This window comes from Sesamum indicum, linkage group LG1 (assembly GCF_000512975.1).
Source record: "Sesamum indicum cultivar Zhongzhi No. 13 linkage group LG1, S_indicum_v1.0, whole genome shotgun sequence".
Classification (NCBI taxonomy): Eukaryota; Viridiplantae; Streptophyta; class Magnoliopsida; order Lamiales; family Pedaliaceae; genus Sesamum; species Sesamum indicum.
In genome coordinates this window covers 18,297,806-18,324,733 of record NC_026145.1, presented here as the reverse complement: position 1 = coordinate 18,324,733, position 26,928 = coordinate 18,297,806, and the positions used below count along the sequence as shown (strand labels likewise).

The window sequence follows — 26,928 nt, the reverse complement described above, 5'->3', positions numbered from 1 at the left end:
TTAATAACCTGAAGATCTGAGAGACGAAGGACCAAATGCAGAACATTTCCATTGCCCACACCGTAGTCACGCACAAGGGAATTGCTTCGTGCCAATTCCCTACCTCCACACACCAATTTCTGATTCCTAGCAAAAATTCCTTTACAGGTCTGAATTCGAAGCTTGACTGATTCAATTGAATCTGAATCCAGAACCCGCATTGGGACCCTTGAACCCGACATAGCCACATAGATCATAATGGATTCTTGACTATGTTCAGGCGATTGAGGAGGCAAAAAGGTCATACTCTCCTCACGAACTGGGATAATCGAAACCAAACCAGCAGAAGCCATTTCTATTTCCCCCTTAACTCAAATCCAAAAAGCCTAGAAAGACTAAATTTCAAACCCCTAAAAAACAAGTAATCACCAAATCTTTATATACATGATGTTCATTGTCAATACAAAGCCTATACCAAACTGTACAGGACTAAAACTAAACCCCCCAACAAACCCTACAAGAAGTCGTGATTGCCCATTGACAATCCAGTTACAAAACAACCCGAAAGCAAAATAAATAAATAAATAAAAGGAACAGAACACAAACTTATCAAGACTCGATCTTTGAGGGATTCAACTAAACGCAGCCTCCGAAATTATTGAACAGGGGCAAGCAGCTGAGCTGAAGAAATGGGTTCTTAACGGAGAGCAAGAACCAACGAAAATCGGTGCTCCCAGTAGAGTTGACGGGAGAGGAGGGGTAAAAATTGGCGAGAAACTGAACGGATATCAGGGGCTTCGCGGGGAATACAGAGAAAAAGGCAGAGGAGAAATGAGGGATTCTTTTCTGTCTGGCGTCTGCAGATAGAGAAAAGTTGGGATTTTGGTTGGAGGAAAAGAAAAACAACGCGGTTTAGCCGTCGGTGTTTTGTCTGGGGCGTTGAAAAACGACTTCTTGACGGGGAATGTTCATTCCTAACGCCGTTACAGAATTTCCCCTCTAAACTCGAAATAGTATAATTAAATACAACACCAGAAAAATAGACCAATAATACGCAGATACTAATACAATTCGGACCAATTATCAATACAGTCAAAATACGGAGAAAATGCAACTAACAATAATATGATCCCGCGGATTAAAAACACTAATTACATAATTAGTTTTACACATAATAATTAGTAATATGCATAAACTTAAAAAAACTGATTGAGAATACAGTTGGTCTCCAATTCTTGGTGTCCAAGACAAGAAAAACTGTCCGTTTCCTTTTCGCGACGGAATATTCAGTCAGTGGCGAGAAGCTATTTGCAGAGTTGTAACGTTCAAAAGTCTCCTTTGAAGTTTGAAATCACATTCCTTGTGTGTTTCCTAGCGCTTGGAAGTTGGTATGCAGCTTCGCTTCCCCACCCCAACAATGCGATGACTCTTCTGAATGCATTTGTTAGACTTGACTTTTGGATGGATGGACAGTGTTTTTTCTCATTTATGACAACCTTGCTGCTGCTAAATGCCAGCCATATGAAAACTACTTTGGATGTTTCAATCTGAAATCATCATCACTATGATAATTAGGTAAAACGTAAGAACTTTGCCCACATAAAAGAAATTTCCACATGATCAGCGGGACGCCAAGATTTTGAAACGCAATTTCGATGAATACAAAGAAACTATTAGCTGTGTATTTGGGCTCTTTCAGCCCCAGAACAGTGAAACGTGTACAGCTCAAAGCTTGCTTCTGTACAGTTAAAAGAAAGAAACCAAATCTTGTTCCCAAAGCGCCCAGAATCACCAGCTTTCCATGTCAACTTGCATCAGACTGTCCCTGCTTTACTTAATGATGGAACGCCTTGCATTTGCATGAAAAATGGTTGTAGTTGATGGGGGATATATTTATCCTGCCAGTTTAGAATCTTCTGCTTCTGTGTGCATCACGAAGCTGGGGAACGCTAGAGTTATATCCCTGGAAAAAGCAGGTCAAGCAAGTATTGTAAATTCCAAGCATTAGACGAATATATGGACTTAAACGCTAAGCAACCAAACTTTGATGACTAAGATTACACGAGGCCTACATTAGATATGGAAGAGTCATGTTTCTCAACAATGCTGGGTTCTTGGCTGCATATTCTTTCCACTCTTGTTGATCAATCTTGCCATCACCATTTATGTCGGCTTCTCTGAATGTCTAAACAAAGGATTCATATGTATGAGAACTATGTCGTATTAAGTCGTAAAGTCTGTAGCAAACCACACCAAGAGAAACGTCCTCACCTTATCGACTATGGTTTCTATTATATCATTGGATAGACTCAAATCAGATTCATGGAGAAGAGCTGATACCATCTCCTTTAACTGTTGATCGACATATCAAGATGCACATAAATGGCAGTGTCAACTCAACTTGCTGATTCATTACCTTGGCTCACTTACAGTTTCTAGGTGCGAACGACCAAAAATGATTAGAGATAAAGCATGAGGGAAAGTGAGTTCAAAACTATGATAGGTTAGAAACCTTTTCTTTCACCACTTCGGACAATGTAATCAGTTCTAAACATGATAATAAAAATAATGAGTTAATTCCTTTTCACACGTTGCGTTCATTGTATCTCCAAGTTCATGCTAAGATGCTAAGTTAAGGACTTGCCTCTTCACGCTCTATGTGCCCAGTACGCCTCAAGTCGTAAAGCTTGAATGCACCTGCATGATATTTCCTGTATTTCATCACACAATACTCCAGCATAGATAAATACTCCACAAAATAAATTCACGTCTCATTTTGGCAACAATTTCGCATTTGAAAAAAAAATCAGGTCTTACATTGAACTTTTTCAGCTTCAGGAGTTCTCGGGTGAAAGATGCTCAATGTTCTCACAAATTCTCCAAAATCAATGTGCCCATTCCGCTTGACATCGAATAGATCAAATATCTGAAGAAGAGAAGAATTTTGCAGTTATCATTTAAAAAGTGATTATTTTTGGAAGTAAAGTCAAGAAAGTACAATATTTTGACTATGTTTTGGCAACATGTGCATTTGAGGATGCAACTTAATGTGAACCTAGAAGTGTTTGTTTTGGACTTCTCACTGTAACATAAAAAAATATAGATATTTCAAAAATACTTTTTTCCTGAACTATTATGCTGACAAAAATGAAATCTTGAAAATAGAAAGGAGAGGTAAGAGCATGAATTAATACCCTATCTGCAAAAAGGTTCTGCCTGTTGGTACTCCTGAATAGTGCAAATGCAAGTTCTTCCTGTTCATTCAGAAATGATAACAACTCAGCCACCTCAATAGGCCCATTTGGATGAAATAAACAATCAGGATGAAAAGAAAGAGAAACAGATGCAATGACAATAAACAGAACAGTGACTACAATGAATTTTTTAAGGCTATAGATTACCTTCTGAATAAGGCCATCATCAACAATTGAACTGCTTAGCTTCCTGTATAGTTCATGCAAAGCCTCCACTTCACTCACAGTGACTGGAATCACAAAGTTAATCAAATTCAGCAATTTGGCATGCATAGTCAATTCAGAACTGTAGGTGAAATGGGATGAATTAACCCACATGACAAATCACAAACTTACAAGGTGTTTCGGAAGCTAGTATTGCTGGATCCTCGAATCCAGGTACTTGTCTATTCTTCTTTGAGGTTTTGGCCCCCATCAATGCTATAAGAAACAATAAAACTGGATTTCTTGAATGGTTTAGCTTGTTTGTCTTTTACGTCTGCTACCCTCTTGAAGTATAGACAGAACTTACAAACTGCACAAAAGTTTAAATTGAACTGAGATTTTTTTAACTACTAGAGAGAAGGCACATCAATTCCAACAGGACTCAAGTAAATCATTTTCCAAAAAATTAAGAAACAAATCATAAATGGAATTAAAATGTGCCATCTAGAGAATAGTTTTGTATATCTGCATTAAATCCTATCCATGCCCTTAAAAAGGGTTAAAGACGGCATTGCAAATTTGCAACATATGGCACCATCCATCACTTACTCCAACTTACACATAACTTTCACCAGATTCTTGGAGCCTTCATTTTTTGCCATCACAATTGAAGTGACATAAGGATACACACTACATGAGTATGATGCAAGATACAACGGTTCTTCAGCCTTGAAATAATACTTCACCAGATTTTGAAACCTCTTGCATGAATATGACAATATATTGAATCTGGCAGTTTGAAATATACACAAATTATATACTAAATAATTATAAAGGCAAATGTGACCTTGACATCAGATAAAAATACTCAAATTTTTTCAGGATGCAATTCCTTATATTAACGGAAGCTTTAGGTGTTTGCAAATGCTGAAAATAAGCACTTATCAGCTTAATTTTTATTCCTCAAGATAAGCTGAAAAAAGTGTTTTTGTTTCGGCTTCTACTTTTGAACTACTTAAATTAAATTGATTTATATCAAAAGGTATATGCAACTCTCCAACTTGTGGCCTATTGGTAAAATTGTAAAAATATTATGTTGTTTTTGCAGACAATCCAACTTCAATTTTTATTTTCACTTTTAACTCCAGTTTTCAAATAGTCCTGACTTTGACTATTGCTCAACTTACAATTTTCTTGTAACATACTTACACCTCAAAAAGTAGAAGGCTAGAAGCTATTGCAACACCCCTACAATCCAAAAATTATCATTTCAGCTGAGATTTAACCCTCAGAAAGAACAGTGATGATCAATAATTTTGCTTCTTTTTCTATTTTCTTCTCTTGCATTTCACTTATCGTCTTTGGATTAAAGCAAGAACCGAGAAAAAGAGAAGTGGGGCAGACAAATACCATAATCATGAACTTCGGAGTTAATACTACAGTATATCACCAACAAATTAAAGTTTACATGGGAGTACATATAACACAATAATTAATTTGAAAGAAATATCCAGAAATAAGCTTACTCTTCAATCGTATCGCTGGTTGAGTTTTGTGGCGGAAGACGGTGGTTGAACTGCACTTTTTGACAGCTGAGTCGACGACTGACCACTTCCTTACACATATCCGACTTTAGTTCTTGGTACAACACGCTTTTGACGGCAAACTAAAGAAATTCAGACTCCCTTTTAAAATCATGAAATAGCCCTTAGCCCATTTTGGCCCAATAGAGGCCCATATGTTGGCCCATCTAAGCCCTGCAGGCTACAAGAACGGCACACCCTGATAAGTTTTTTGAAATTTGAAAAGCAAACGAACAAATCAAAGGCCAGAATCCCACATCAGTGCACCGTCACGCACCCACCCCACCCACCGACGTCGTTTAAATTCCCCGAAATTCACTCGTTTTCAAATTCAATTTCTTACACTGGTCTTTCTCTCTCTACAAATTTTTGGGATCGAACGTTAGCTCGTGACTGATTCCTCTTCCTATTTCGTGTAAACGGAAATTCTAGTCCGCGGTGGACTGTGGTGGTTGCCGAGTCAAATCGGAGCTGACTTAGAGATATGGAGAACCTGATATCCTTAGTAAACCGACTGCAGAGAGCGTGCACGGCGCTTGGCGATCACGGAGAAGAAACCGCGTTGCCCACTCTCTGGGACGCCTTGCCATCTATTGCCGTCGTCGGTGGTCAGGTCTGTTTGTTTTTTTTTTTACTTTTACGTCTTTTTTAATTATGTTTTTTTCTTAATAATTAGTTACGGCGATGCTGATCTGAGTGAGCTGTGAACTTTGGTATTTTAATTGTTTTACTCGTTTTCTCTGTAGATCGTCGTCGATTTTTGTTTAATCGGTAGTTTCATGTGCTTTTATGTGAATTGGAGATTAGATCTGCTTCGAAATGTTTTTCATTTGTACTTTTTTTTATTTTTATTTTAGATTTATTCTCTGAACATCTCTTTTATTTGTTTTGTTTCTATACTGATCTGTGCTATATGCTTGTACTCGTACGGCTGCTTTTTTGTTGTTCTGACCTAATATTACTGGAATTAGCTGCGGTAGGCTTTGGTTTCTATCAGTACTTATATTTTTAATTAATTGTTCGGTGATTTTGCTGATACTTCTGTATATTGCTTTACTTAGGCTGATAAAACTGAAAATCATGAATTTTTACGTCACAGACAAACTTTGTCTTAAACATGCGCTTCATAGAAAAGTTCTATTCAGAAGGTTGTCTATTATGCCAATAAATGGATGTTAGTGCTTTAGTTGATTTGATGTGCAAAAACAAATAAATAAGTAGAAATATTGTTTTGGATTAATGATGTGGTTAGCGCTGTTTCGCACCTACAGCTTATCAGTTCTGTGTATTCATTACCTGTTTTTCTGATGTTCTTGTGTTATTGCTGTGATAACAGTGCATCTTTTTCTATGACATGCATGTTGCTTTGGAACCTCTCTTCAATTAATGATTAACAATTTCAGTTTGTTGTTTGTTCTTTGTAGAGTTCTGGAAAATCTTCGGTACTTGAAAGTATTGTTGGAAAGGACTTTTTACCTCGTGGATCTGGTAAGGACTGATTTTTGCTTTTATAATGATATAACCTGAAATCACCTAACCTTTTTATATCTGGGAAGCAAAATATATTACAACTAATTTTATGTGTAATACTCAGGTATTGTCACTCGGCGTCCACTTGTCCTGCAGCTTCATCGAATTGAAGAAGGTAGAGAATATGCAGAATTTGGACATCTTCCAAGGAAGAGGTTCACTGATTTTGGTAAGTTTTTCTGTCAATTAATCCATCTGGAACTCAGATTTTTGTCATGCTGTGAGGTCTTAGCTGATACTTATCTTTGATTATTCTAAAATACTTCCTCTCGTGGATTATAGTGGTTGGTTGTTAGTTTCGTGCTAATCCTTGCATTCTAGAATTTGTTGCCCAATTCTTGCATGTGTTTCAAACAGTGAATAGTTCACATGTTTTTTCCTTTTTTCCTTTAAAGTTTTAAAACACTAAACTTCTTTGTTATATTTTGTGCAGCTGCCGTGAGAAAGGAGATCGCTGATGAAACTGATAGAGAGACTGGGCGATCTAAACAAATTTCTGCTGTTCCAATTTATCTTAGCATTTATTCACCCAATGGTGAGTGAAGATGGGATCTTGACCAATTTTTTATAATAGAACTGTACGGCTTTGATATATTATCCTGGTTGATCTTTGCATGGTATTGCAGTTAACCAGTTCTGGGAAGAGTCTTTAACACTTTTTAAAATTGATTTGGAATATGAAATGGTTTTGGCCTGATGTTGATGATTATATAGGATATACGAAGTGCAAAAAGTGAAAGGAATAACAGTTGAGGAATGTGGATGATCAGATGCTGTTGCATGTGATTGGAAGTGAATGCAATAAGAAGAATAATTATGCAAGAAACTTTTAATTTCTTAGCTGGTTTTGTGATCCTAATTCTCCTGTGATGGTTTTGTTATTTAGAGTTTTGTCTCTACTGGGCTTTTGATATTTGTTGCCCTATTTCTTTTTTGGTGGCAAGGAGAGATCACTTTCTGCTTATGGACTTGTATATGTTATTAGTTCTTTGCTCATGAAGCTATGCATTCATAATTATATGTCCTTATCTTCTGGTGTCAGTTTACTTCTGGTCCATTGTACCCTATATAAATGAATTTGACTGGATGAAACTATCTTTTAATATTTAGAAGCATCAAGTAATTTGCATGCTTCTTATGAATGCAGTTGTGAATTTAACGTTGATCGATCTTCCTGGACTTACAAAAGTGGCTGTAGGTAAGTCATCGTCCTCGGTAATTATTTGTTTAATTTCTCAAGCTATTATCAGTTCTGTCATAATGTTCTTCGAGGAACCTAATTGAGTTGTCAATGGATTTACCATAGAGGGTCAGCCAGAAAGCATTGTTATGGACATCGAGAACATGGTGCGGTCTTATATTGAGAAGGTATCCTAATGATCTCGGTCTCGGTTGGTCATAGGATTTACCAGTTAGAGTGTTTCAGCCACGTGATTCAATTTTTTCATAAACACTATAAAAATTTCCTCGATTTGTTATAGAAATATAGAGTTCATCTTCACTTCTTCTGGTCAGAGTTATATTCAGGTTATGATTAGTTTTGCAGTTCTATTTTTAGGGTGAATGTGTTGATATATTTGTGTGTTGATGTTTGTTTCCAGCCAAACTGTATTATTTTGGCAATTTCTCCTGCCAACCAAGATCTTGCAACATCAGATGCAATTAAGATTTCTCGTGAAGTAGACCCAAAAGGTATGGCATATTGATACTTGTACTCTTGTATGTGTGTATTCTCAAGGCTCGCCCCGCTCCGCTTCGGTTCAAAACTTACTAGGCCGGATCTAACCCAGTAGACTTGATTATTTTTATTTTTTTCATTTGTTCTACAAATATATATAAAATGAAAATTTAACACATCAATTACAAATGAAATTATTCATGGCCAAACTCAAATACAAGTCCAAAAAACAAATTCTTCTCAAGTACAAATGAAATAATTCATAACAAAACAATCTAAACAATTCATAGCAATTAGGCATTACTAACAATGTTTTCATTTTCCTCCTTGTAAAGTATTGTGGGGGCCCAATTGTTCAATTCATTAATTGTTGAACAAGTACATAACAATTAACAAATAAAATAATATAATATTTTGTTAGTGTTTATTCTACTAAGATAAAGTGAAACAAAAAATATATGTATATATATATATATGTTAAATTATTATACTGGACCCGCCACCCGCCTTCAATTTTTTTGGACCCAAATGGGGCGGGTTCTGCCGGGTTCGGGTCCAATTTCCACCTCTACTTGCATGTGGTCGTGGCTTGCCATCAGGATTAATTTGAGTAATCATGCCGTTTAGAGTGTTACCATCATCATCGTTCCACATAATTGATGTTTCTTTTATATGCTGTACTGTCTCTGACATTCACCTAATCTTATTTCAGGAGAAAGAACATTTGGAGTTCTAACGAAGATTGATCTTATGGACAAGGGTACTGATGCGGTTGATGTAAGTGACATGCGTAGATTGTTATTCTTCTACTACATTATTGAGCTTTTTATGATGTTCAAATTTGGGTTGATGTTCTAGAAGGATGAATGAATATTCATTCTGACTATTGTCTATTTGAATTCTTAGATATTGGAAGGAAAAGCATATAAGCTGCAGTTCCCATGGATAGGCGTTGTTAATCGCTCTCAACAAGACATTAACAAAAACGTCGACATGATTGCTGCTAGGCGTAGAGAGCGAGAATATTTTGCTCAAACGCCAGAATATAAACATCTTGCTCACAGGATGGGTTCTGAGCATCTTGGGAAAGTCCTATCCAAAGTGAGCAATATCTCTCCAGATGTTACTACTTTTTCTTTGTGAATTGCGTTATCTTTCTCCTTGTTGAGTACTTTTGTTATTATTGTTATAAAAATGAAGTTGGATGATTGCTGTTACTATTTTATGTTTTAATTCTTGCTGTTCATTTTCTAGCATTTGGAAGCTGTTATCAAATCACGAATTCCAGGCCTTCAGTCTCTAATCAATAAAACTATTATTGAGCTGGAATCGGAGTTGAGTCGTCTGGGAAAGCCCATTGCAACTGATGCTGGAGTAAGCTTTTTTGTCTTGCCTGATGATTACCTTTTCATAACTCTTGTTTGTGGCCTGTTGATGTATGAGCTGGTACACCAGTCCTCTATATCTTACCCAGTTGACTTGCTTGCTTCTTTTCTCTGCAAACGTTCTTATGTACTCTATCTGATCTTTGTGGACTGAGGGTACCTTGTTTACTTTTAAGCATACACCTTTTTAAGCTGGTGATGCTGCTTAAATCACCTGCTTCTTTAACAAAGGTGATTATTGATGCAGGGAAAGTTGTATATGATCATGGAAATCTGCCGTATATTTGATGGAATATTCAAAGAGCATCTTGATGGAGTGTATGTATCTGTGATTTTGTGATTTCTTCATGCTGCATTTGCAGCATGCAGTACTGTTTCATATTGTAATTTGGTTTATTCTTGTTACTTTTTGTGACATGATTTGCAGTCGACCAGGTGGTGATAAAGTATACAATGTCTTTGATAACCAACTGCCTGCTGCATTGAAGCGCTTGCAGTTTGACAAGCATCTTGCAATGGAAAATGTACGGAAATTAATTACTGAAGCTGATGGATATCAGCCTCATCTGATAGCACCCGAACAGGGTTATCGTCGTCTCATCGAAACTGCCTTGATTACCATCAAAGGTCCTGCTCGGTATGCTCTTGAATTATGGTTGTTTTTTACCTAGGTTGTGGTCTAATGTTCTCATGGCATTATAAAGTTGAGCCAATTCTTCTGAGCTCTACTATTCATCACAACATTTATTTTAGACCAAGTTGGGTGCATAGTAAGCTTATGAATCTTTTGATCTTTTGTTTTTTCAGGTTCATGCAATTCTGAAGGAACTAGTTCATAAGTCAATTAGTGAGACAGTGGTAAGTCTCTAACTACATTCTGTGTATGTTAATGATTACTTACTATATAAACAAACACAATAAGTGCTTTGGACAGGACAAGCCTCGGGCATTTTGAGTTTGTTTACATTTTAATCTACTTCTGTTGCGGTGAAAAGTTTGTTTAGTTTGCTCTTGGATCTATCTATCATTTGCATTGCTAGAGGGTCCCTATTTCCCGACATTCTTCCTTCTCCTCTCATTTCTAAATGAATGACAAATGTGGATAACTTGAGTGGAAGGAGGAAATTAGTATAATAGTACAGCTTCTGGGTATAATTATGGTCACAGACTAATTGGTACTTGTCTCTGTTGCTTGCAGGAGCTCAAGCAGTACCCCTCACTCAGAGTGGAGGTTGGTAATGCTGCTGTTGAGTCATTAGATAGGATGAAGGAAGAAAGCAAGAAAGCAACTCTACAGCTTGTAGAAATGGAATGTAGTTACTTGACAGTAGATTTCTTCCGGAAGCTTCCTCAAGATGTCGAGAAGGGTGGCAATCCGACTCATTCAATTTTTGACAGATACAATGATTCATATCTTAGGAGAATCGGTGAGTAATAAGAGTTATATGCCTTTGTAATTTAAGATATTTTTCTATGCTCCTAAATTATCATTGAATTTGTCTCATACAGGAACCACTGTCCTGTCTTATGTCAACATGGTATGTGCAAGTCTGAGGAACTCCATTCCAAAGTCTATTGTCTACTGTCAAGTACGTGAGGCAAAGCGCAGCTTGCTTGACCATTTCTTTACTGACTTGGGTAAAAAAGAGGTATCATTTCATCCCCTTTATTTTTCTCCATGCATGGAGTTAGAGTACAGAAATAAAGACAAAAAAGAAAGAAATGGATCTTAATTAATACCAAAACAATTCTTGATGTTGCTATACAGGGCAAACAGTTGGGTAAGCTGTTGGATGAGGATCCAGCAATTATGCAGCGGCGCGTCTCTCTTGCAAAGAGATTGGAGTTGTACAGAGCTGCTCAAGCCGAGATTGATTCAGTAGCTTGGTCCAAGTAGAGATTTGATGTCTCTTGTACTTCACATGTACTTTTTTTCTTACTTCCCCTGTTTTTTTCCTATAGGGCGGATGGTTCGGTTATACGAGAGCTTTAATTCTTGGTGTGATGCTATTCTTTGTACACTAATGAAAAGGTTGGGCTATATAAGCTTTTGCCTTGTTTATGCCTGGACATTTTTGGTAGATGTAGCTACTGTGCATCTTTTACCTTCTCAATGGGACTGTCCGAAGTTGCTTTTAATGTCATCTTTCGCTGGCACAACTATTATATGATAGCAATCAGAGTTGAAGTATTGTGGATGCTTTATATCTTGTAATATGCAAAAGCTGAACCTATGATGTGGAGATCTGTCCAAGTTCAAGATACAGAAAAAATACAAGTTATAGGTAGTTTAGATGGTTGAATGTGAGTTTGGAACTTAGAGGGGTAGTAACACCAGTTCAAGAGTTAAAACTTAAATGTGATTCGCAAATGCATTGTACATTGAACATTGTTCGTTATTTGAATGAAATACCCCCAGAAAAAAAATAAAAGGTGTTTGGGAGATAAATTTGGATCATATACCTTTTCTGTATATTCTCAATCTCTTATGAATTAGAAAATAAGTACAAAAATGTTGAAACTGAAGGCAGAGATGAGCTCCATCCTTTATCTTTTATCTTTTTCTTCTTTAAAAGGAAAGAGATCAGAGATGCACTCCATTTTAAATGAGGTAATCTCGAATTGTATTGGATGCAAATTGGAAAGAATAAGTGATGAAATTGGAAATGGCATGAGAACTCTATACATAATGATTAAAGGAATTAAGAGATCCGCCGACACAAGTCAACCAAAAAAGAAAAGATGGGAGCGAGTGATAAAGAGGTGAGTTGATCAGAACAAATTTAAAAATGGAGGTGCGGGGAATCGAACCCCGTGCCTCTCGCATGCGAAGCGAGCGCTCTACCATATGAGCTACACCCCCTTGTTGTTCGCTCTCCCCAGATTTCAATAAGGTATAATAGGAGTAGCTGCCTTCGTCCCGCATGAATGTGGATTTAAGTTTTAAAAGTCTGCTTGAATTCCTGGAGAACCTTTATGAGTTTTTCCCATGTCCGCGTTACCAAAAGATGAGTTTATTCAAATGCCAAGACATATTTAAACTTACCTTGGTTCACTCAGAAGACGGGTGGTTTTCCTCATTTAGTTGCTGGAACCGGTCGCACTCTCGCCAATCCCATGTTTGTGTCATATCATTACAGAATTTGACTCTTCTTTAGAGCAGTGAATACAGTTTTGCGGGGTTGGGGCAGGCATCGGAGGTCAGTCATAGTCATAGATTTCTGGTTGGTTCAGTCGCACTGATAGTTATTGTCTTGCTAACATTGCTAAGGACGTTCAAGAAGCGAGAGAGATGTATGGTCTCACTCTCATCATTAGTTGATTCTCATATTTCATCAGGGTTCTCAACATTTATTCATCTATCTCCACATAAACATGAAGGATGAGAGAGCCCATTTCAGTTTTGTCACATGTTCGGAAATGTATCCTGAAAGTATGTTTAGAAACCATTTTTTTCACCCGGAACAAAAATCAAGTATCTCATTCTCTGCTCACAGGAATATCATTTCATGGAGTATGCAGTAGTGTATTATTTTATTTAAATCTATAGTTTTAACAGTATTACTAAAATCCCCTGTACAGGCGACATATCTTGGAGATGGGAAAACATAATCCTCAAGTAGCAAGCTCCCTGCTGGAAGGCCATCAGGATTTGGGTTGATTTGGTGTAGGTTTTTCAGAAGGATGGCCTTTTGGTAATTTTTGGAAACGGCTTCTTTTGACTAAATGCTGGAGACTTCTTCGAGCAATATCACCAGGTAGAAGACAGAAGAAATAAAACAAGCAAATAGAGGAATGGGTGAATGAATCTTCTTTTTAGTGTTTCATAGCAGTGAGAGCTGTTGCCAGTTTATGACTCAGCTAAGAAGTATCTTTGAATAGCAGAACCAAAAGAATAGTCATTACTTATTATATCCAATTGACATTTGCCAAAAGTTGGATGCAAAAGTATTTATATCAAACTCACCTTCTATGAAAGAATCAATCAAAAGGACTTCAAATATGCTATTATCCACGATCAAAATTTATCCCCAAATAAAGGAAAGAATGCACCAAAAAAGATCAAGATTCTTCTACTGAATGGTGAAACAAGGTAGCCAGAAACCTCCACATAGACCAAAAATGAATTTCCAAATACTACCTGCAAACCAAAAGATCACAATGGTCAGCACAGGATAAGCATTTGAGATCCTCTTCAGATCTGAGTGAAAGAAGATTTTTACAACTCAACATCCTTCAGTCCAGAGAAACTGAAATAGAAAGACCAGTCGTCGTCGTGGAGATGGTAAATTTAACGGAGGTGTCATTGTCGCGGTGGTCAGAAATATAAGACAGCTAAACTAATAACTTGATGCAAGAATTAAGATCTATTATATGATGAAATAATCAGCAAGTGCCTTATGCTGAGAAGTCTAGCCTCCACCAACAGTCTTACTGTACTTAAGTGATTGTGACAATTTAAGCAGAAAGCAACACAATAGAACAATAGTGCAGTGTGTCTCACAACTAGGAGTAGCTTAGCACCTCCAATCCTTTCTATTTGGCATTAATCTAAAGAATTTCAAAGGGATTGCTGAAACAAATGACAATAGGAATCAGCTATAGAAGTTTAAGTGAAAAAACATACACACACCCTGAGACGCAGGGCAATTAGAACACAAAGAAAAACTAAAGGAACTAACCTGCATGTATCTGCGCATCTCAGGCTTCTAATAAACTTCCACAAAGAAAAGCTGGTAGTCACTTTTGTACGTTTTGGTAATACAACTTCAACATCATCTCCATTCTGCTGTATCATTTGAATAAGGTATTGGAATCACCTTATGTAGTATCACTTGTGCTCGTTTCGTTGGAATCAAAATTGGTAGATCCACGAATTTCTGTTTCCCTGACAACTCTACTATATACAACTTTGAACGACTGTGAACTATATGGTTTTCTGAGCAAACTTAATGGCATTCGCAATATCTGCTTTCTGTTCCTTCTCCCTTTAACTAAAATATTGAAGGTTTTCTCATTATCTTCCTCCCACTGCTGCTGCCTTTGTATATGATAATCATTGCATCTGCGAGCTTCTTCATTCGGACCATTGCAGCTGTTTAACAGGTTAACCGGAAAGGGTATGCCATGGAAATTAGAATCATTAATTTCTTCGCCACTCCCTGATTGAACCACATTTATATCAGTTAAGTTCTCCACTGCCTCTGATGCTGGAAGATTTATTTCTTTCTTAGACTCATTCCCAGTGTCAAGATCCACGGGTAAATTAGGTGCCAAGTTTAGGTTCTCTGAGTCAATAGAATGTTCCTTTGTCTCCAAAATGGGTTTAGCAATTGATTCGACCACTGTTGGTGAAGGAAATTCTAGTGGTTGGCAACCAGGCCAAGCTGTACCCGAAATGTACTCAGGCATGTTAGCACGTATATTGCGTTGCCAGGCAAACTGATTTGGATGAAACGGGTTGCTAGTTACTTGAAAAGTGCTAGTTGGTATTGACTGAGGCTGTGTGTATGGAGGATACATAAAAGGCAAGGGATGGATCATGTTAGGTGTTTGTGGGGGTGATGGATATGGGTGGTGAGGAGATGAACACATTGGACTTGGTAAAATAGTAGCATGACCTGGATGGAGAGCCATATTCATTGGCCAAGGGCCAACTTGTGGAACAGCTCCTGGACCAGAAGGGAGAGAAATGTTCATAGGCAATGGCGCCACACGTGGAGCAACTAGTGATGGATTGTATGGAGCTGCTGATGCAGACAACTTCTTGTTGGACACTTCTCTAGAGTCATTAAGACCTGCAACTGGAGGATTTACCTTCAGTTCTTCTACCCCCTGCAAAGTTGATTTTGAATTATCATTGTGCCCTGTAGAATCCGATGAATCTTCAGCAGAAGTACCAATTTCTGGAGAATGGTCATAATTTGGCATGTGATCGGTGTGGATAACTGGATCATCCATTTGATTTGACTCATTAAAGCTGGACTGGGCTGGTGGATTACTTTCAGACACAACCGCTAAGTTCTCATCATCCTTTACATCATCCGAGTGAATTTCCTCTTTCTTGTCAGAAGCTTCATTTTCATCATTTAGTTGGGCTGTAGAATCCACCAACAAATCCTCAATGTTCTCTTCTGGATTGTTTTCTGCATTTAATACCATGGACCCAGATTTTCCCTTGGCTTCACTGTGCTGCTCTTCATGTTCCTCAAGTTCCTTAGTTTGGTGGTCATCATCCTGGGCAAGTCTTACCTGCAACATAGGTATGGTACCCGGTGGTGCGACAGCTACTTCCTTATATGAAGGAGACTTACCCAGACTTACTATTGAACTTCTTTTTGCTACTGATCCAACTTCTTTTGGTACAGAAACCGGCTCTGATGGAGACTGTAATATCTCACCTTCACCCTTTGAACTCTCCACTGCAGCATCAACTGTGGATGAAGACACAGACTTCACTCTGTATGCTACAGTTTTTACTACTTTCCGTCCAAATTTGGTTCCTGATGAGGGATTCTTAGCTACATAATATTCTGCAAAACTTCCTGGAGAAGTTGCTCGTTTCTTTAACACGTAATATTTACTGCTTTGATGGTTATTCTTCAGTTTAGCATGATCTTCAGCGACAAAATCTTTTTTCTGATGATTAAACATTTTATTTACATGCTGACGTCGCTGCCTTATTCTTCTTCCAAACAAACCAGCTGATCTTGGCCTTTGAACTGGTTGCCACCCATCTTCTCCTTCAGCATGTGTTTCAACTGAGACATCATTGGAAACAACAGGTGTTCTAACTACAGGTGCATCTGGCAAAGTTTTTTCAGGCTGGATAGGTTTTTCTTCAGTAGATACTTCTACGTGTTCTTCAGACTTAACTGGCAGAGAGGAAGATGCATGGTTCACAATGGAATCAACATCAGAGTTTGGGACATGTTTGTCTTCCTCAGACTCCACTTTTTGTGCATCTTTTGGGAGCACTTCAGTATCTGAGGTGGCTAGGTTGTTTTCAAGGGATTTTCCCTTTACCTTAAAATATAATGATAAGAACTCTTAGAAAATCGGAAAATACATAAAAGCTTGAAAGGTTTAAGAAAAGCATATTCATGGGCCATACAAAGAAGAAAAAAGGCACATCACTTCCCACAGAAGATACACTTTGGTGTTTCAGCAATATGCAACAATTCTTGCAGACTTGTAAAGATTAAATGTTTATTTTAAAAAAGAAGGAGAAATAGCTTCAACTGCATGATGATTATGAAAATCTAATCGTCTTTAGATAAACATATAATGGACAAAAGAAACAAGAAAAACCTTTGCAACGTAATTCCTTCTCTTCGATCCCATGGTATCTTTCCCTTTAGCATCATGACTTGGATTTATGTAGTCAAGCAAATCTGATACACTGGCAAAAACAATTATCAAGTGAGGAACTGGCCTAGATTTCTAACATAACAATTGTCTAATATACTAGCCTAATGCAATTTGTTGAGCTTGGATAATTTATACATAGCACCAGTGTTGCAATTATGAGATAGTTCAGAAACATATAGAATGTGATACAAATTAAAACAGAAGGCATTGCTTTTTATGACATATTCTTTGATATTCGTGGTGATTTACCTGAGGTGGCCCTTGCTGGCTATAGAAGCATCTGGCTTGCGTGTCCCATTACGAGCAGCTTCTTGTTGCTCGATAGCCTTGGATTCAAAGTATTCAAGCCATGCAGCAGCATCCTGCAGCATTCATGCAGCTTGTAAATTATCAAAACGAACTTTTTGAAACTTGAAATTTTTGTGAGGAGTATCCTCAACCATACTCTAAATTCAGTGTTTGTAGAACAAGATGCAGTTTAAAAATCAGAATCAGTGATATTGATATCTTCTCTTTTAACATTTTCAGGTGTCAAAACACTAAATACCTGTGTTCGAAGGTCATCTGGCCCCAGCTTTGCCCGAAGTATTTGTAAAGTTGTTTGCTCATGCTGAACACTTAAAGGATATGCTTCCATCAATGAGAGGGCAATTGCAATAGCATGATAACTTGCAGCTGTCTGATAAGCATAGAAGGAATTAGGATGCCACTTTTGAAAGATGAAGGTCAAGCTTAAGAAGACGACTGAAACATGGTTAAACTAGGTGCACATCACCATGAAGAGACAAAGCACCAAAATTTCATAGTTGACAGTACAGATCTATTCCATTTTAATTGTATTCTTGGAAGGAAGAATAATAAGAAACACTTCTAACACCTATTTGCATCTCAACAAAAGTATTGCAAGGAATATCATTTGGAAGAAGAAAGGACCTACCACTCCAAATGTGGCTTTTTTCTGTATGCTAAAGAAAATAGAAATCCACTCCAAAATAAGAGCATGACAGCAAATTATTAGCTAAATTAGCAAGAAACCTGAATATGATCAGGGCCAAGAAGCCTTTGGTTGCACTTCAGAGCTTTGTGAAGATATCTTAGAGCAACATGCACATTACCAAGTCCTTCCTCCATCATAGCTACATTTATGTATGTGGCAGCAGTGTTTGGATGCGATGGCCCACATGTGAGATGTAACAGATATAATGCTCGCTTTACGTATCTGAATGATAGAAAATCAAATTACCTCTTGGAAGAAAATATAAACTTCTAACTACATAGACAATTAAAAAAAATTATTATCGTCATTTCCTGTGGAGCACCGAACCCCTATACATGCATAGGTTGAGCCTAGAACAGACAACAATCAATTTTGATAACTCTGTTTTACTTTAGGCTCAACTTCGTGTCACAGATCCTCTAGTGCATCTCTGCATGACATAGGGACTGGGACTCAGGACTTTAAGGCGTTAAAGCTGTTTCATGTACAAAGTAACATATCTGAACCAAAAAGAAGAATTGGAGAACACAACTTCACTATCTTCAGAAGGGAAAGGCTGCATTCTCCATTATGGTACCATCTAAGAGTGACTTGTAATTCAAACATAACTTGTAAATGATAATAAAACCTAATCTTCTCTGCATAAACTGGGAAAGTAAACATGCTAAATCTTCACCTTCCCTAGAAAACAACCAAAACTTCTTTTCAAATTTGTAGGACTCAGATTCATGGTAAATTTTCAGGAAACAAGTTCGAACAGTGATACATACTTGAGAGCCAATTCTGTGTGTTGTAGCCTGTAATAGAAAACAGCAAGATCTCCATAACTTTTCATGGTATCTGGATGATCAAGGCCTAGCTCCCGTTCATTGATATCCAGGGCCTTTTGCTGATATATTGTAGCCTGTAGATAATCAATCGAGTAAACAAGACACATTGATATTGCAATTGACATTTGAAAAAATATGCAAGTAATAGAAGGTGGCCTACAACACTACTATGCTTTTGGACAGGGATAACCCTAGTTTTGTGGATGCAAATTCAATAGAAGAAAAAGATGATTGAGCAGAACCTGGTTGAAATCTCCTGTGTGATATAAAACAACTGCAAGAAGGCTGTAAGCACCAGCTGTCATTCGGTGATAGGGACCACAAACTGCTACCAACTTTGCAAGGGCCTGAGATTGTGAGAAAATTACCACCATTTAACTCATTATTAGTCAAAAGATCAAATACTAGGTTTATGTTTGGATCAATTTAACGTGATTGTTTTGTCTATATTTTGTTCTGGAGCTAATTGAAGAAAATGAATATTTTATATGGAAATTAACCAAACTTTCTTGTCTGTGCAAGGATTTATTGTCAACATCATTACAGAATCACCTTTGTTCCATAGCTGACGGCTTCTTCAAGTTTTCCCTTATCCAGAGCTGTTTTAGAAGATTCCAAGAGTTGTCGTCCGTCAGCGGAAGAGCATGCCGCTTGCTATAAGAAGACAATCACAGTTTTATTGCACATGACCATCTTATAAGAGAACAGGTAAAAGTAAGAATGGGCTTTATTATTGGAAATAAAGGACCCAAGTTCACCTTATGCACTGGTACAAGACTGACTATGTCTTCTTTCCTGAAAGGGTTTGCAGATTTCATATCAAAATCTCTTGGTACAAGCTCAATACCCACCTAGGAACATAGGAAAAGAGGCCATTAAGAATACTTATCCTTGAAATTCTAGCGTATATTGTGTGAATTATATTATTTACTATGCCTGATCAGAGGTGCTTAGGGGTTTCTTTTTAACTTAGGATACAAATATGTACAGATTTACCTAAGCAATGACATTTTTGTATGTGCAAGAGCAGCCATGAACTCGTATGGTTTAGACTCTTCACTCTTGACAGCTAATCTGTTTCAGAGTTGTTAAACATATATGTGCATTGGGATTATGTAAGACCGGGCTTCGACAATTTTTGGTAAGTAGTGATGTCTTATCACTATGTTCAATTAATGTTTCTTTTATGCATTAGATTTTCAGTATCTTAAAATCATCATGCTAAAAGAAAAAGACCAGGTTACACATTCAATACTAAAAATTAAATGGCACGGGTTTTCAAACTTCTTGAAACTTAAGTTCAGTATACCTTATGGCATAAACCACGAAGAATTGCGAATTTTCTCACATCTTCATAGCTTGAATAATTCAAATGCCAATCATAACGCTTCTTAAGAAAGACTTCAAGCCATCTCCATACAAGGGAATTGACACCATAAGCCTCATCAGATTGTCCATTTTCAGGAACACCAAGCATCAAATTTAATGCTGCTGCAATTATTGCTGCCAATTTCTCAGTCTTATCAACAGCAGATATTACTGCCTGCAGAATATGCTTAAAAGCTCGTACTATCATCTCATGGATGCAAAGAGATTGCACATGTGATAACTTCTCTGAAAGCTTAACCTGTTAAAAACAGGAGACGTTAAGCAGAACCCAGTAGCCACTCAAGCAAGACAGTACGTGAGACTTTGATTCCTAATAATGGCAAGTGAAATGTAAATAACATCCACAACCAATGAAATACACACAGGGTGATCTATAAGAAAGGAAAGCATACATGCCAATTCTCTTAACAATAAGCCATAAGTGAATCGCATTATCTTTAACAGAAACCTTGAAGCCAACCAAGTTTAGATTATCCGAATTGCACTAAAAGCTCATCATTTATGCGTGGTACTCCTCTTTAGTCCCCTTGATATCTATTTTTCTTTTCGTGTAGACCCATAAGTTGTGTCCAGGTCAATCAATGAGTGCAGCTAAGCTACAATATTGCATTTCCTACGTGTACCAAAATAGACGTTGTTCTACGATGCATGAAAAACATGTTACATAGACAGAAGTCCATATCACTATAAGGGACATACAACTTGTCCAAGGGAACGCATCCGAAGACCTCTAGTATGCATGAAATCTGTTAACGTCCGGCCATCCACTGGTGAGAGTTCCAAAGAACCAAAATCTGCAACCTGTATTACATGATGAATGTTATGCGGACAAGAGATGATACTTTCAGTCACATACTTGCATGAAAGGAAAATTTTCATATTACCAGTTTTGGCAGGGCAACTTCATCGTAATACTTTTGGGATAACTCAATTAGTTCGTGCATAGACTGTCAATATAAGGAAGGTCAGTAACCTGATTCAACATCGGATGTACATATATTCTGAAAACAATTAATACCCTATGCTACCTTTGCATGAAGTCCAGTCTCTGACTCTCTTAGTCGAGTAAAAGCAGCATCAGACAACAAGGTTTTGAGAATGAGCTCAGTTTCATTTGCACCAGTTTCAAGGTGAGATTTATTCACATTTGCCATCGTTTTTTCAGCGTCATCCTTCACTTCTTCTGCAGCAGACTTAAAGTTTTCAGGTTGTAGTTCTGCTCCGTCTGAGTTCTTCTTTCTATTTTTAAGGGATTTAAGAGGTGTTCCTAGTCCCTCAACTTTCAGTTCATTTTTGGCCCTCTCATTAGATGGTTTCTTCTCTTTTTCTGTTTTTTTCTGATCTTGTAAATGTTGCAACCAGCAGGCTCCAAGCTCCCATCTCACAAAAGCATCTTTTTCAATTTCTTCTTCCTGAAGCTTTGTGAGACTGTCTTCTAACAAGCTCTCAACAAAAGCTTGGGAAGAATCAACTTCCTCTCCCTCTAATGTTCGAGAATGCAATGTTAGCTTATTCTGTTGAAGAGTTGCATTTCGGTGAAGAAGTAGCCTCAAACTGCAAGATACATTTTTCAAAGTAAGAACCTTGTGCATGAAGACTAGAAAGTAAAATATCCCAAACAATAAACATCGTGAGATATTCGATAAACCACAGTAAAAATAAGTATGAATAGTTGTCTGAGAAACTACTCTTTTGGGTGGTGGAGAATTTGGTGTTTGAACCTGTTAATATTGAGGGCATTAGCACCACCATCTGACTGATCAACGAGCTCTTGGCTTTGCACTGGAGGATTCACAATGTTACCATCAAGCCCTAGAACTTTCACGGTTGCAATATAACCACTATATCTTATGTTAACGACCCCTAGGGTGGCAATATCCTGCGCCAAGATGAAGAGATTTCATAGTAAAAATCCATCTAACCGTAACAACGTAATATTGGATAAACATCCTTTTTGGCTACTAATAAATTTCTTACATGAGCTGCAGTATTCTCATCAGCCGTGATCCCCTTAAGCAGGTTCCGTTCACCCAATCTTTTGCTATCTATTCCTATGGCTTGCGGTCCATCAATCTTAGTATCAACTTTGCAACTGGCATTAGAAGCGTCTTTTATAACAGCTATGCTCAAGTCCCCAACTTTCTCTGAATAGATAATTTGACTGTTCAAAGCGGAATGAGCTAACTCTGGGGTTCCCATTACATGATGAACAGCTGCAATGGCTCTGAAAATGGCAACATCTACAAACAAACTGTGAAGAAGAAAAGCTTTTCTATCACGAATTTGCCTCTCTTCAGCTGTTTTGCAGGGCATAGACGCAAGAAGCAAAAGTTCATTTGCATACGGTAACAGATCACTTTTGCCATCTCTGCCTAGACCACCTCCATTTCCTCCCCATTTTTCATCTTCTGTGGGCAGAGGAGGAAATGTGGATGGTGACTGTGCAGCTACAGGTGGGATGAGCCAGGTGTTGGCTCTGAAGCCAAAAGGGAGATTCCCAAACTGCAGTAAGAAAATATAATTATGTTGTCCAACAGGTTAGAAATCTGGTATAGAAACAGGAAATTGAGTAAGTAGAATCCAGGGTAGTTTGGCTCTACCTTATTCCTCTCTGAGAATGCTTTCATGAGTTCGTCATAAGCCTGAAATGGAAAGATTAAGGTTTGTCAGTCTCAGAAATATTTTCACCCTTTGGAGGGGAAATATTCCGCAATTTTCTTCCATTCAAAACATGTGCAAAATTGTTAATCAGTACCATAAATGTGTAGCCATTTTCTGATGCCAACCTTCTTAGAAAAAGGGCACCAGTTGGTCAACGCTATTCTAAAAGAGTCTGGGAATCTAAGCTCTTTCGTGCACCAAAATTTTGTTAGGCATCCTAATGCCTCAGTTTCAATAGGTACAAAATTACAGTTTTACGTATTCTGTAAAGCTCAATTCAAAACTTGATTCTACTAGGCTAAGGAAAGGAACCATTTCTTTTCTTTTTTTTGTTTTTTTTTTAGGGAAGGCTAAGGAAAGGAATTTAATGCTTAAAACTTGATGAAAGCAAATAGGAGATAGGTCACAGAAAACTGTTAGCTACATATTTTAAGAATCTACACCAACAACTACTAGCAATTCATTAAAAATCTCAGCAATCAAATTTTTGGAGCTAACATTGTCAAAGGCTCTACTGAGTTGTCTCAACAGGTCAACCAGATTGTGACAAAGAATCCGCTGCTTTCCAGTGCTGTAAAAACCTTTTCTTGAAGCTTCTATAATAACCAGTTTACCGTTGCACAATTTAACCTGCAAAGAACCGTTGCAGCAGATTAGTTATCAGCACTGGCACTTCATGAGGTACAAGCTTAGTGGGTCTTACTTCGAGAGTGAAAAGATGATCAGGCCCAAAAACTCCATCCTCGGTTTTCTTCATTGCGCTCCTTATAACTGAAATGAGATCACAAGATATTTCATGAGCCGTATACTTCCAATAGAAATCCCTTGGAGAAGGAAAAAACAACAGGGTATAGAGGAAAGAAGCTACATATTTTTATTAAATCAAATGGCATACAATATAAAATCCAAATGTCTAATTCAAACATCAATTACATATGGCATATCTACTTACTATCCACAATAGGCTTCGGGCTTTTGGTTAACATAACCAACAAAAACAAAATTAATAAATTAATAATTGACATGCAGCCACCAAAGTATTACGATGTGATGTAAGCATCTAAGCCATCTAAGATAAGCTGGAATATGACACATAAAAAGCAACCACATTCATGAATCACAATTTGAGTAAGGATAAAAAAAAAAAACTCCCAAAATAGTGCATTCTCTTTGCAGATCATAAACCATTCACCATACTTTAACACAATATCTAGAACTTGCAGAAATGTTGCCACTATTACATCATTTTATAAATCCGAGTGGTGAAGTACAGTTCTAGATTCACAATATCACGTTGAATTTGAAGCTTTCACGGATCACCAATACCATTCTATACGAAGCAGGAGGCACATCGTAAGTGCAAGATTAACCGAGCTGCTTTTGCGAGCTTCTTATGCTTGTTCAAGTAAAACTCAACTTGTGATCGATCTGAGCTGTTTGTTTCAAAAGCTCACTAACATTGATGGGTAAGAGTCAAATGCCAAATGCGCTAGCACGAGTTGGGCAAAACTGCATGCTCCACCGAACTAGAGCTCAAATTGTGGAGAAGAGTTCAAGGTGGAGCCATTATGTTAATACTAATATCAATTTAACTTGTGTGCACCTGTACTAGTTTCAGTATGATGAATATAAAGTTGACGTTTTCACCGAAGAATGACATGCAGTTTCCATATTTCGATTCAGAGTAGCAATGTTTTAGCTTGAGTTGAATTTATAATGCTGCATGGGGGAAGGAAGGAAAAGCAGGAGAGAGAGAAGGAGAGATTACATTGAAGAGGAGGCGTGAGATGAGAGAGGGAAAAGAAGTCGTAGAAGCTCCCCAACTTGGGGGAAGTGTTATTCATCTCGCCTTCTCCGTCAAGCGCCGCAGAAGATCCGTCCTTAGCCTCAGAATCAGGGGGTGGCGAGGAATTCTCTTTCTTAGTCTTTGCACGGGAAGGCTTGGTGGACTTCTTGGAGGGCTTGTTATCCTGCGCATCCTTGCTGGGATCGCCTCCCTTAGAGGTGGCGGAAGCAGGTGAGGAAGAGGAATCTTTGATGGGAGAGGGCCCAAATGAAGTGGTGCAGGCAACGATATCTAGCAGGCGTCTGACATGGGCTGTGGCGGTCTCTTCATCGTAGTCCTCTGCATAGTCATAAATTTAAGTTGATGAGGGCAAAAAGGAGAAGTAAATAGTTGACGACGACGCATGAGTCAATTCCTCAATTTTTTTGAAAAAAATATAACCAGCGCTACCTTCGACAAGGGTGAGAGTGCAGGGCTTGAGGGCGGAGACGTCCACCGTATCCTTTAATAGGGGGCCCCTAATCTGTACACGAAGGGTAAAATGGGTAGATGCAAATAGGGAAAAGGAGGGGGTATTTTGGACCAAATTGGAGAAATGGAATGGACTGGACTTGACTTACCTCATGTGATAGGGAGTAATTGGTAATGTTGCATGTTACTATATTAACCGCTAATAATCGACGAACGTCTATAATTCTATCCGTAGATATTCCCTGCTTCAAATATCAAATATGTATATTATCATTTCAAATACCAACAATTTTATATTATTGTAATAATCATTAGTTATGATACTTAAATTTGTTGAAAAGTCGCATGTAAAAACTCGTGGTGAATTAAATATTACAAATATATAAGTAGAGGAAAAATGTGTCGTCACATGAAATGTAATATTCTCTTTTTCAGCTTTAGACTCGAATAATTATTGAAAACAATAATATATTTCTTTTCTCTTTTTTGTGAGTGTGAGTTTGTGTGTTTACGAGACTTTGGAAAAATATATACAACAGTAGAAGCTTACCTTCAAAAGAAGATGAGTGTCGTCGGTGAGGTTTACTTTTATATCCATCACCACAGGGAGAACTGCAATGGAAACCATACATACATACATAACAAAATTCAATTTTATTTTGTTTTTTTTTTTCAATTGCGCGCACACACACACTTTCAATGAATTTTAAAAGCAATATCTTCACAATTGAATATTGAGTTCAAAATCATTAGGGTGTCTCCAAAAAATAAATTAAATGAATTAAGTAAGAAATGAAAGAAACAACAAGTAGCTAGTTAGCAACATCTATATATCGTCTTCCTCAAACCCAACAACATCATCAAATTTTGAAAAAAAAGAGAGAAATGAAGCTACTAACTAATTAATTACCCTTCTCTTCCTTCTTCTTCTTGTCACCAGCTTTCGTCTTCCCACGACCATTCTTGGGTGCCATTTTTCTACTAGTTTATAAGCGCAAACGTCAAAACACTCACTCAACTCTACCTACGCGCGTTTGCAGAAAATTCAATCTTGCATGAAAGCTTAATAAATGAACATATATATGGTATGTAAACATTACAATACTAAACCAAATTAATATTATTTAAGTTATTTTTATGAACAAAGATATATATATATTGAAAATTTGAATGGTTCCCATTTAGAAATGAAAACTATATATAGTAGCAGTAAGAAAGCATACACACATATATAATTAAGATTGTGATAGGTAGGTGGAATTCAAGAATTGATAGAAAAAGGGTCTTAATTTAATGCAGCATTCGAGATATGGATATATATAGATATAATAAATATATGAGTAGGAAAGTATGAGGAGGAGGAGGTTGTAGGCCTACCCAGGCAGGAGGTAGCTGCTGCTAATTAGATGGTTGTAGTTTGGAATAGAGTGTGTTTTAAAGAGTAGGAGAGAATGAGACGACCATTAAAGAGTTTGGGCTGAAGCTTCTCAAGTAATATATATATCAGAGAAGAAAAGGAGAAAGAGATATGGAGAGAGGAGTAGTGGAGGGTGTGATAAGGAAGGAAGGGTTGAGATTTAACAGTCAGAATTTTTATGGCAGTTTCTGCACTCATTCTAATCATTTCTACCCTCCCCATATTATAACTAAATTTTTTTACAATCCTTATATAATATTTGTGTGTCGAGCACGCAGACACATATAAGATTTATCTTTTTTTGCAAATAATTATTTATACAGTAGAGGGTGAGGGTGAGGGTGCAGATAACCGTTTAGCAGATTGCAGGCCCAACCAATTAGGGACCACAATTGTTTATCAAACACCCCACATACCTCAAATATCCACTTACTCTATATATATCACATTATT

At 37.4% G+C, this 26,928-nt stretch overlaps 3 protein-coding genes, 1 non-coding gene and 1 pseudogene across 6 annotated transcripts; 1 reads left to right on the top strand and 4 right to left on the bottom strand.

The window, feature by feature from the left end:
• Positions 1-830, bottom strand: part of LOC105173696 — a 2,791-nt pseudogene extending 1,961 nt beyond the window's left edge.
• LOC105173684 (calcineurin B-like protein 7) lies at positions 500-5,049 on the bottom strand. Its single transcript, XM_011095535.2, has 9 exons — positions 4,904-5,049; positions 3,570-3,747; positions 3,381-3,463; positions 3,174-3,233; positions 2,797-2,905; positions 2,624-2,676; positions 2,251-2,331; positions 2,052-2,164; positions 500-1,942 (listed from the first exon to the last, which is right to left on the bottom strand). Exons 2-9 carry the CDS (start codon positions 3,646-3,648, stop codon positions 1,873-1,875), a joined length of 648 nt encoding a protein of 215 aa, XP_011093837.1. The 5' UTR covers positions 3,649-3,747; positions 4,904-5,049; the 3' UTR covers positions 500-1,872.
• On the top strand, positions 5,193-11,716 carry LOC105173674 (dynamin-related protein 5A). The gene is made up of 16 exons (XM_011095523.2): positions 5,193-5,573; positions 6,385-6,448; positions 6,555-6,659; positions 6,924-7,025; positions 7,638-7,688; positions 7,797-7,858; positions 8,092-8,182; positions 8,881-8,945; positions 9,075-9,269; positions 9,423-9,542; positions 9,801-9,871; positions 9,981-10,202; positions 10,357-10,411; positions 10,752-10,980; positions 11,063-11,202; positions 11,322-11,716. Exons 1-16 carry the CDS (start codon positions 5,445-5,447, stop codon positions 11,448-11,450), a joined length of 1,830 nt encoding a protein of 609 aa, XP_011093825.1. The 5' UTR covers positions 5,193-5,444; the 3' UTR covers positions 11,451-11,716.
• Positions 12,344-12,416, bottom strand: TRNAA-CGC. The gene has a single exon. It is a non-coding gene; the product is annotated as a tRNA-Ala (tRNA).
• On the bottom strand, positions 13,425-26,597 carry LOC105173663 (protein TSS). 3 transcript variants are annotated; one of them, XM_011095505.2, is made up of 25 exons: positions 26,436-26,597; positions 25,969-26,082; positions 25,609-25,670; positions 25,208-25,300; positions 25,038-25,110; positions 24,570-24,926; positions 23,505-23,572; positions 23,300-23,431; positions 22,741-22,782; positions 22,118-22,642; positions 21,862-22,019; positions 21,169-21,694; positions 21,025-21,087; positions 20,840-20,941; positions 20,061-20,378; positions 19,510-19,602; positions 19,304-19,405; positions 18,994-19,098; positions 18,692-18,825; positions 17,960-18,143; positions 17,472-17,603; positions 17,174-17,286; positions 16,865-16,955; positions 14,236-16,579; positions 13,425-13,694 (listed from the first exon to the last, which is right to left on the bottom strand). In XM_011095505.2, exons 2-24 carry the CDS (start codon positions 26,030-26,032, stop codon positions 14,375-14,377), a joined length of 5,742 nt encoding a protein of 1,913 aa, XP_011093807.1. In that variant the 5' UTR covers positions 26,033-26,082; positions 26,436-26,597; the 3' UTR covers positions 13,425-13,694; positions 14,236-14,374. The 3 variants fall into 3 exon arrangements, with proteins under 3 accessions (XP_011093807.1, XP_020551138.1, XP_011093816.1); XM_020695479.1 differs by having other exon boundaries at positions 25,969-26,039; XM_011095514.2 differs by having other exon boundaries at positions 25,969-26,036.

Coding starts and splice junctions, on each gene's coding strand:
- LOC105173663 (XM_011095505.2), bottom strand. CDS start 26,032: ATGGCACCCAAGAATGGTCGTGGGAAGACGAAAGCTGGTGACAAGAAG. Junction 22,020..22,117: donor ATGAGAATACTGCAGCTCAT/GTAAGAAATTTA, acceptor ATCTTGGCGCAG/GATATTGCCACCCTAGGGGT. Junction 16,580..16,864: donor GAAGGAATTACGTTGCAAAG/GTTTTTCTTGTT, acceptor TTATATTTTAAG/GTAAAGGGAAAATCCCTTGA.
- LOC105173674 (XM_011095523.2), top strand. CDS start 5,445: ATGGAGAACCTGATATCCTTAGTAAACCGACTGCAGAGAGCGTGCACG. Junction 5,574..6,384: donor TTGCCGTCGTCGGTGGTCAG/GTCTGTTTGTTT, acceptor TGTTCTTTGTAG/AGTTCTGGAAAATCTTCGGT. Junction 9,543..9,800: donor CCATTGCAACTGATGCTGGA/GTAAGCTTTTTT, acceptor TTATTGATGCAG/GGAAAGTTGTATATGATCAT.
- LOC105173684 (XM_011095535.2), bottom strand. CDS start 3,648: ATGGGGGCCAAAACCTCAAAGAAGAATAGACAAGTACCTGGATTCGAG. Junction 2,332..2,623: donor GGCACATAGAGCGTGAAGAG/GCAAGTCCTTAA, acceptor GTCGATCAACAG/TTAAAGGAGATGGTATCAGC. Junction 1,943..2,051: donor ATGACTCTTCCATATCTAAT/GTAGGCCTCGTG, acceptor TGCTTTTTCCAG/GGATATAACTCTAGCGTTCC.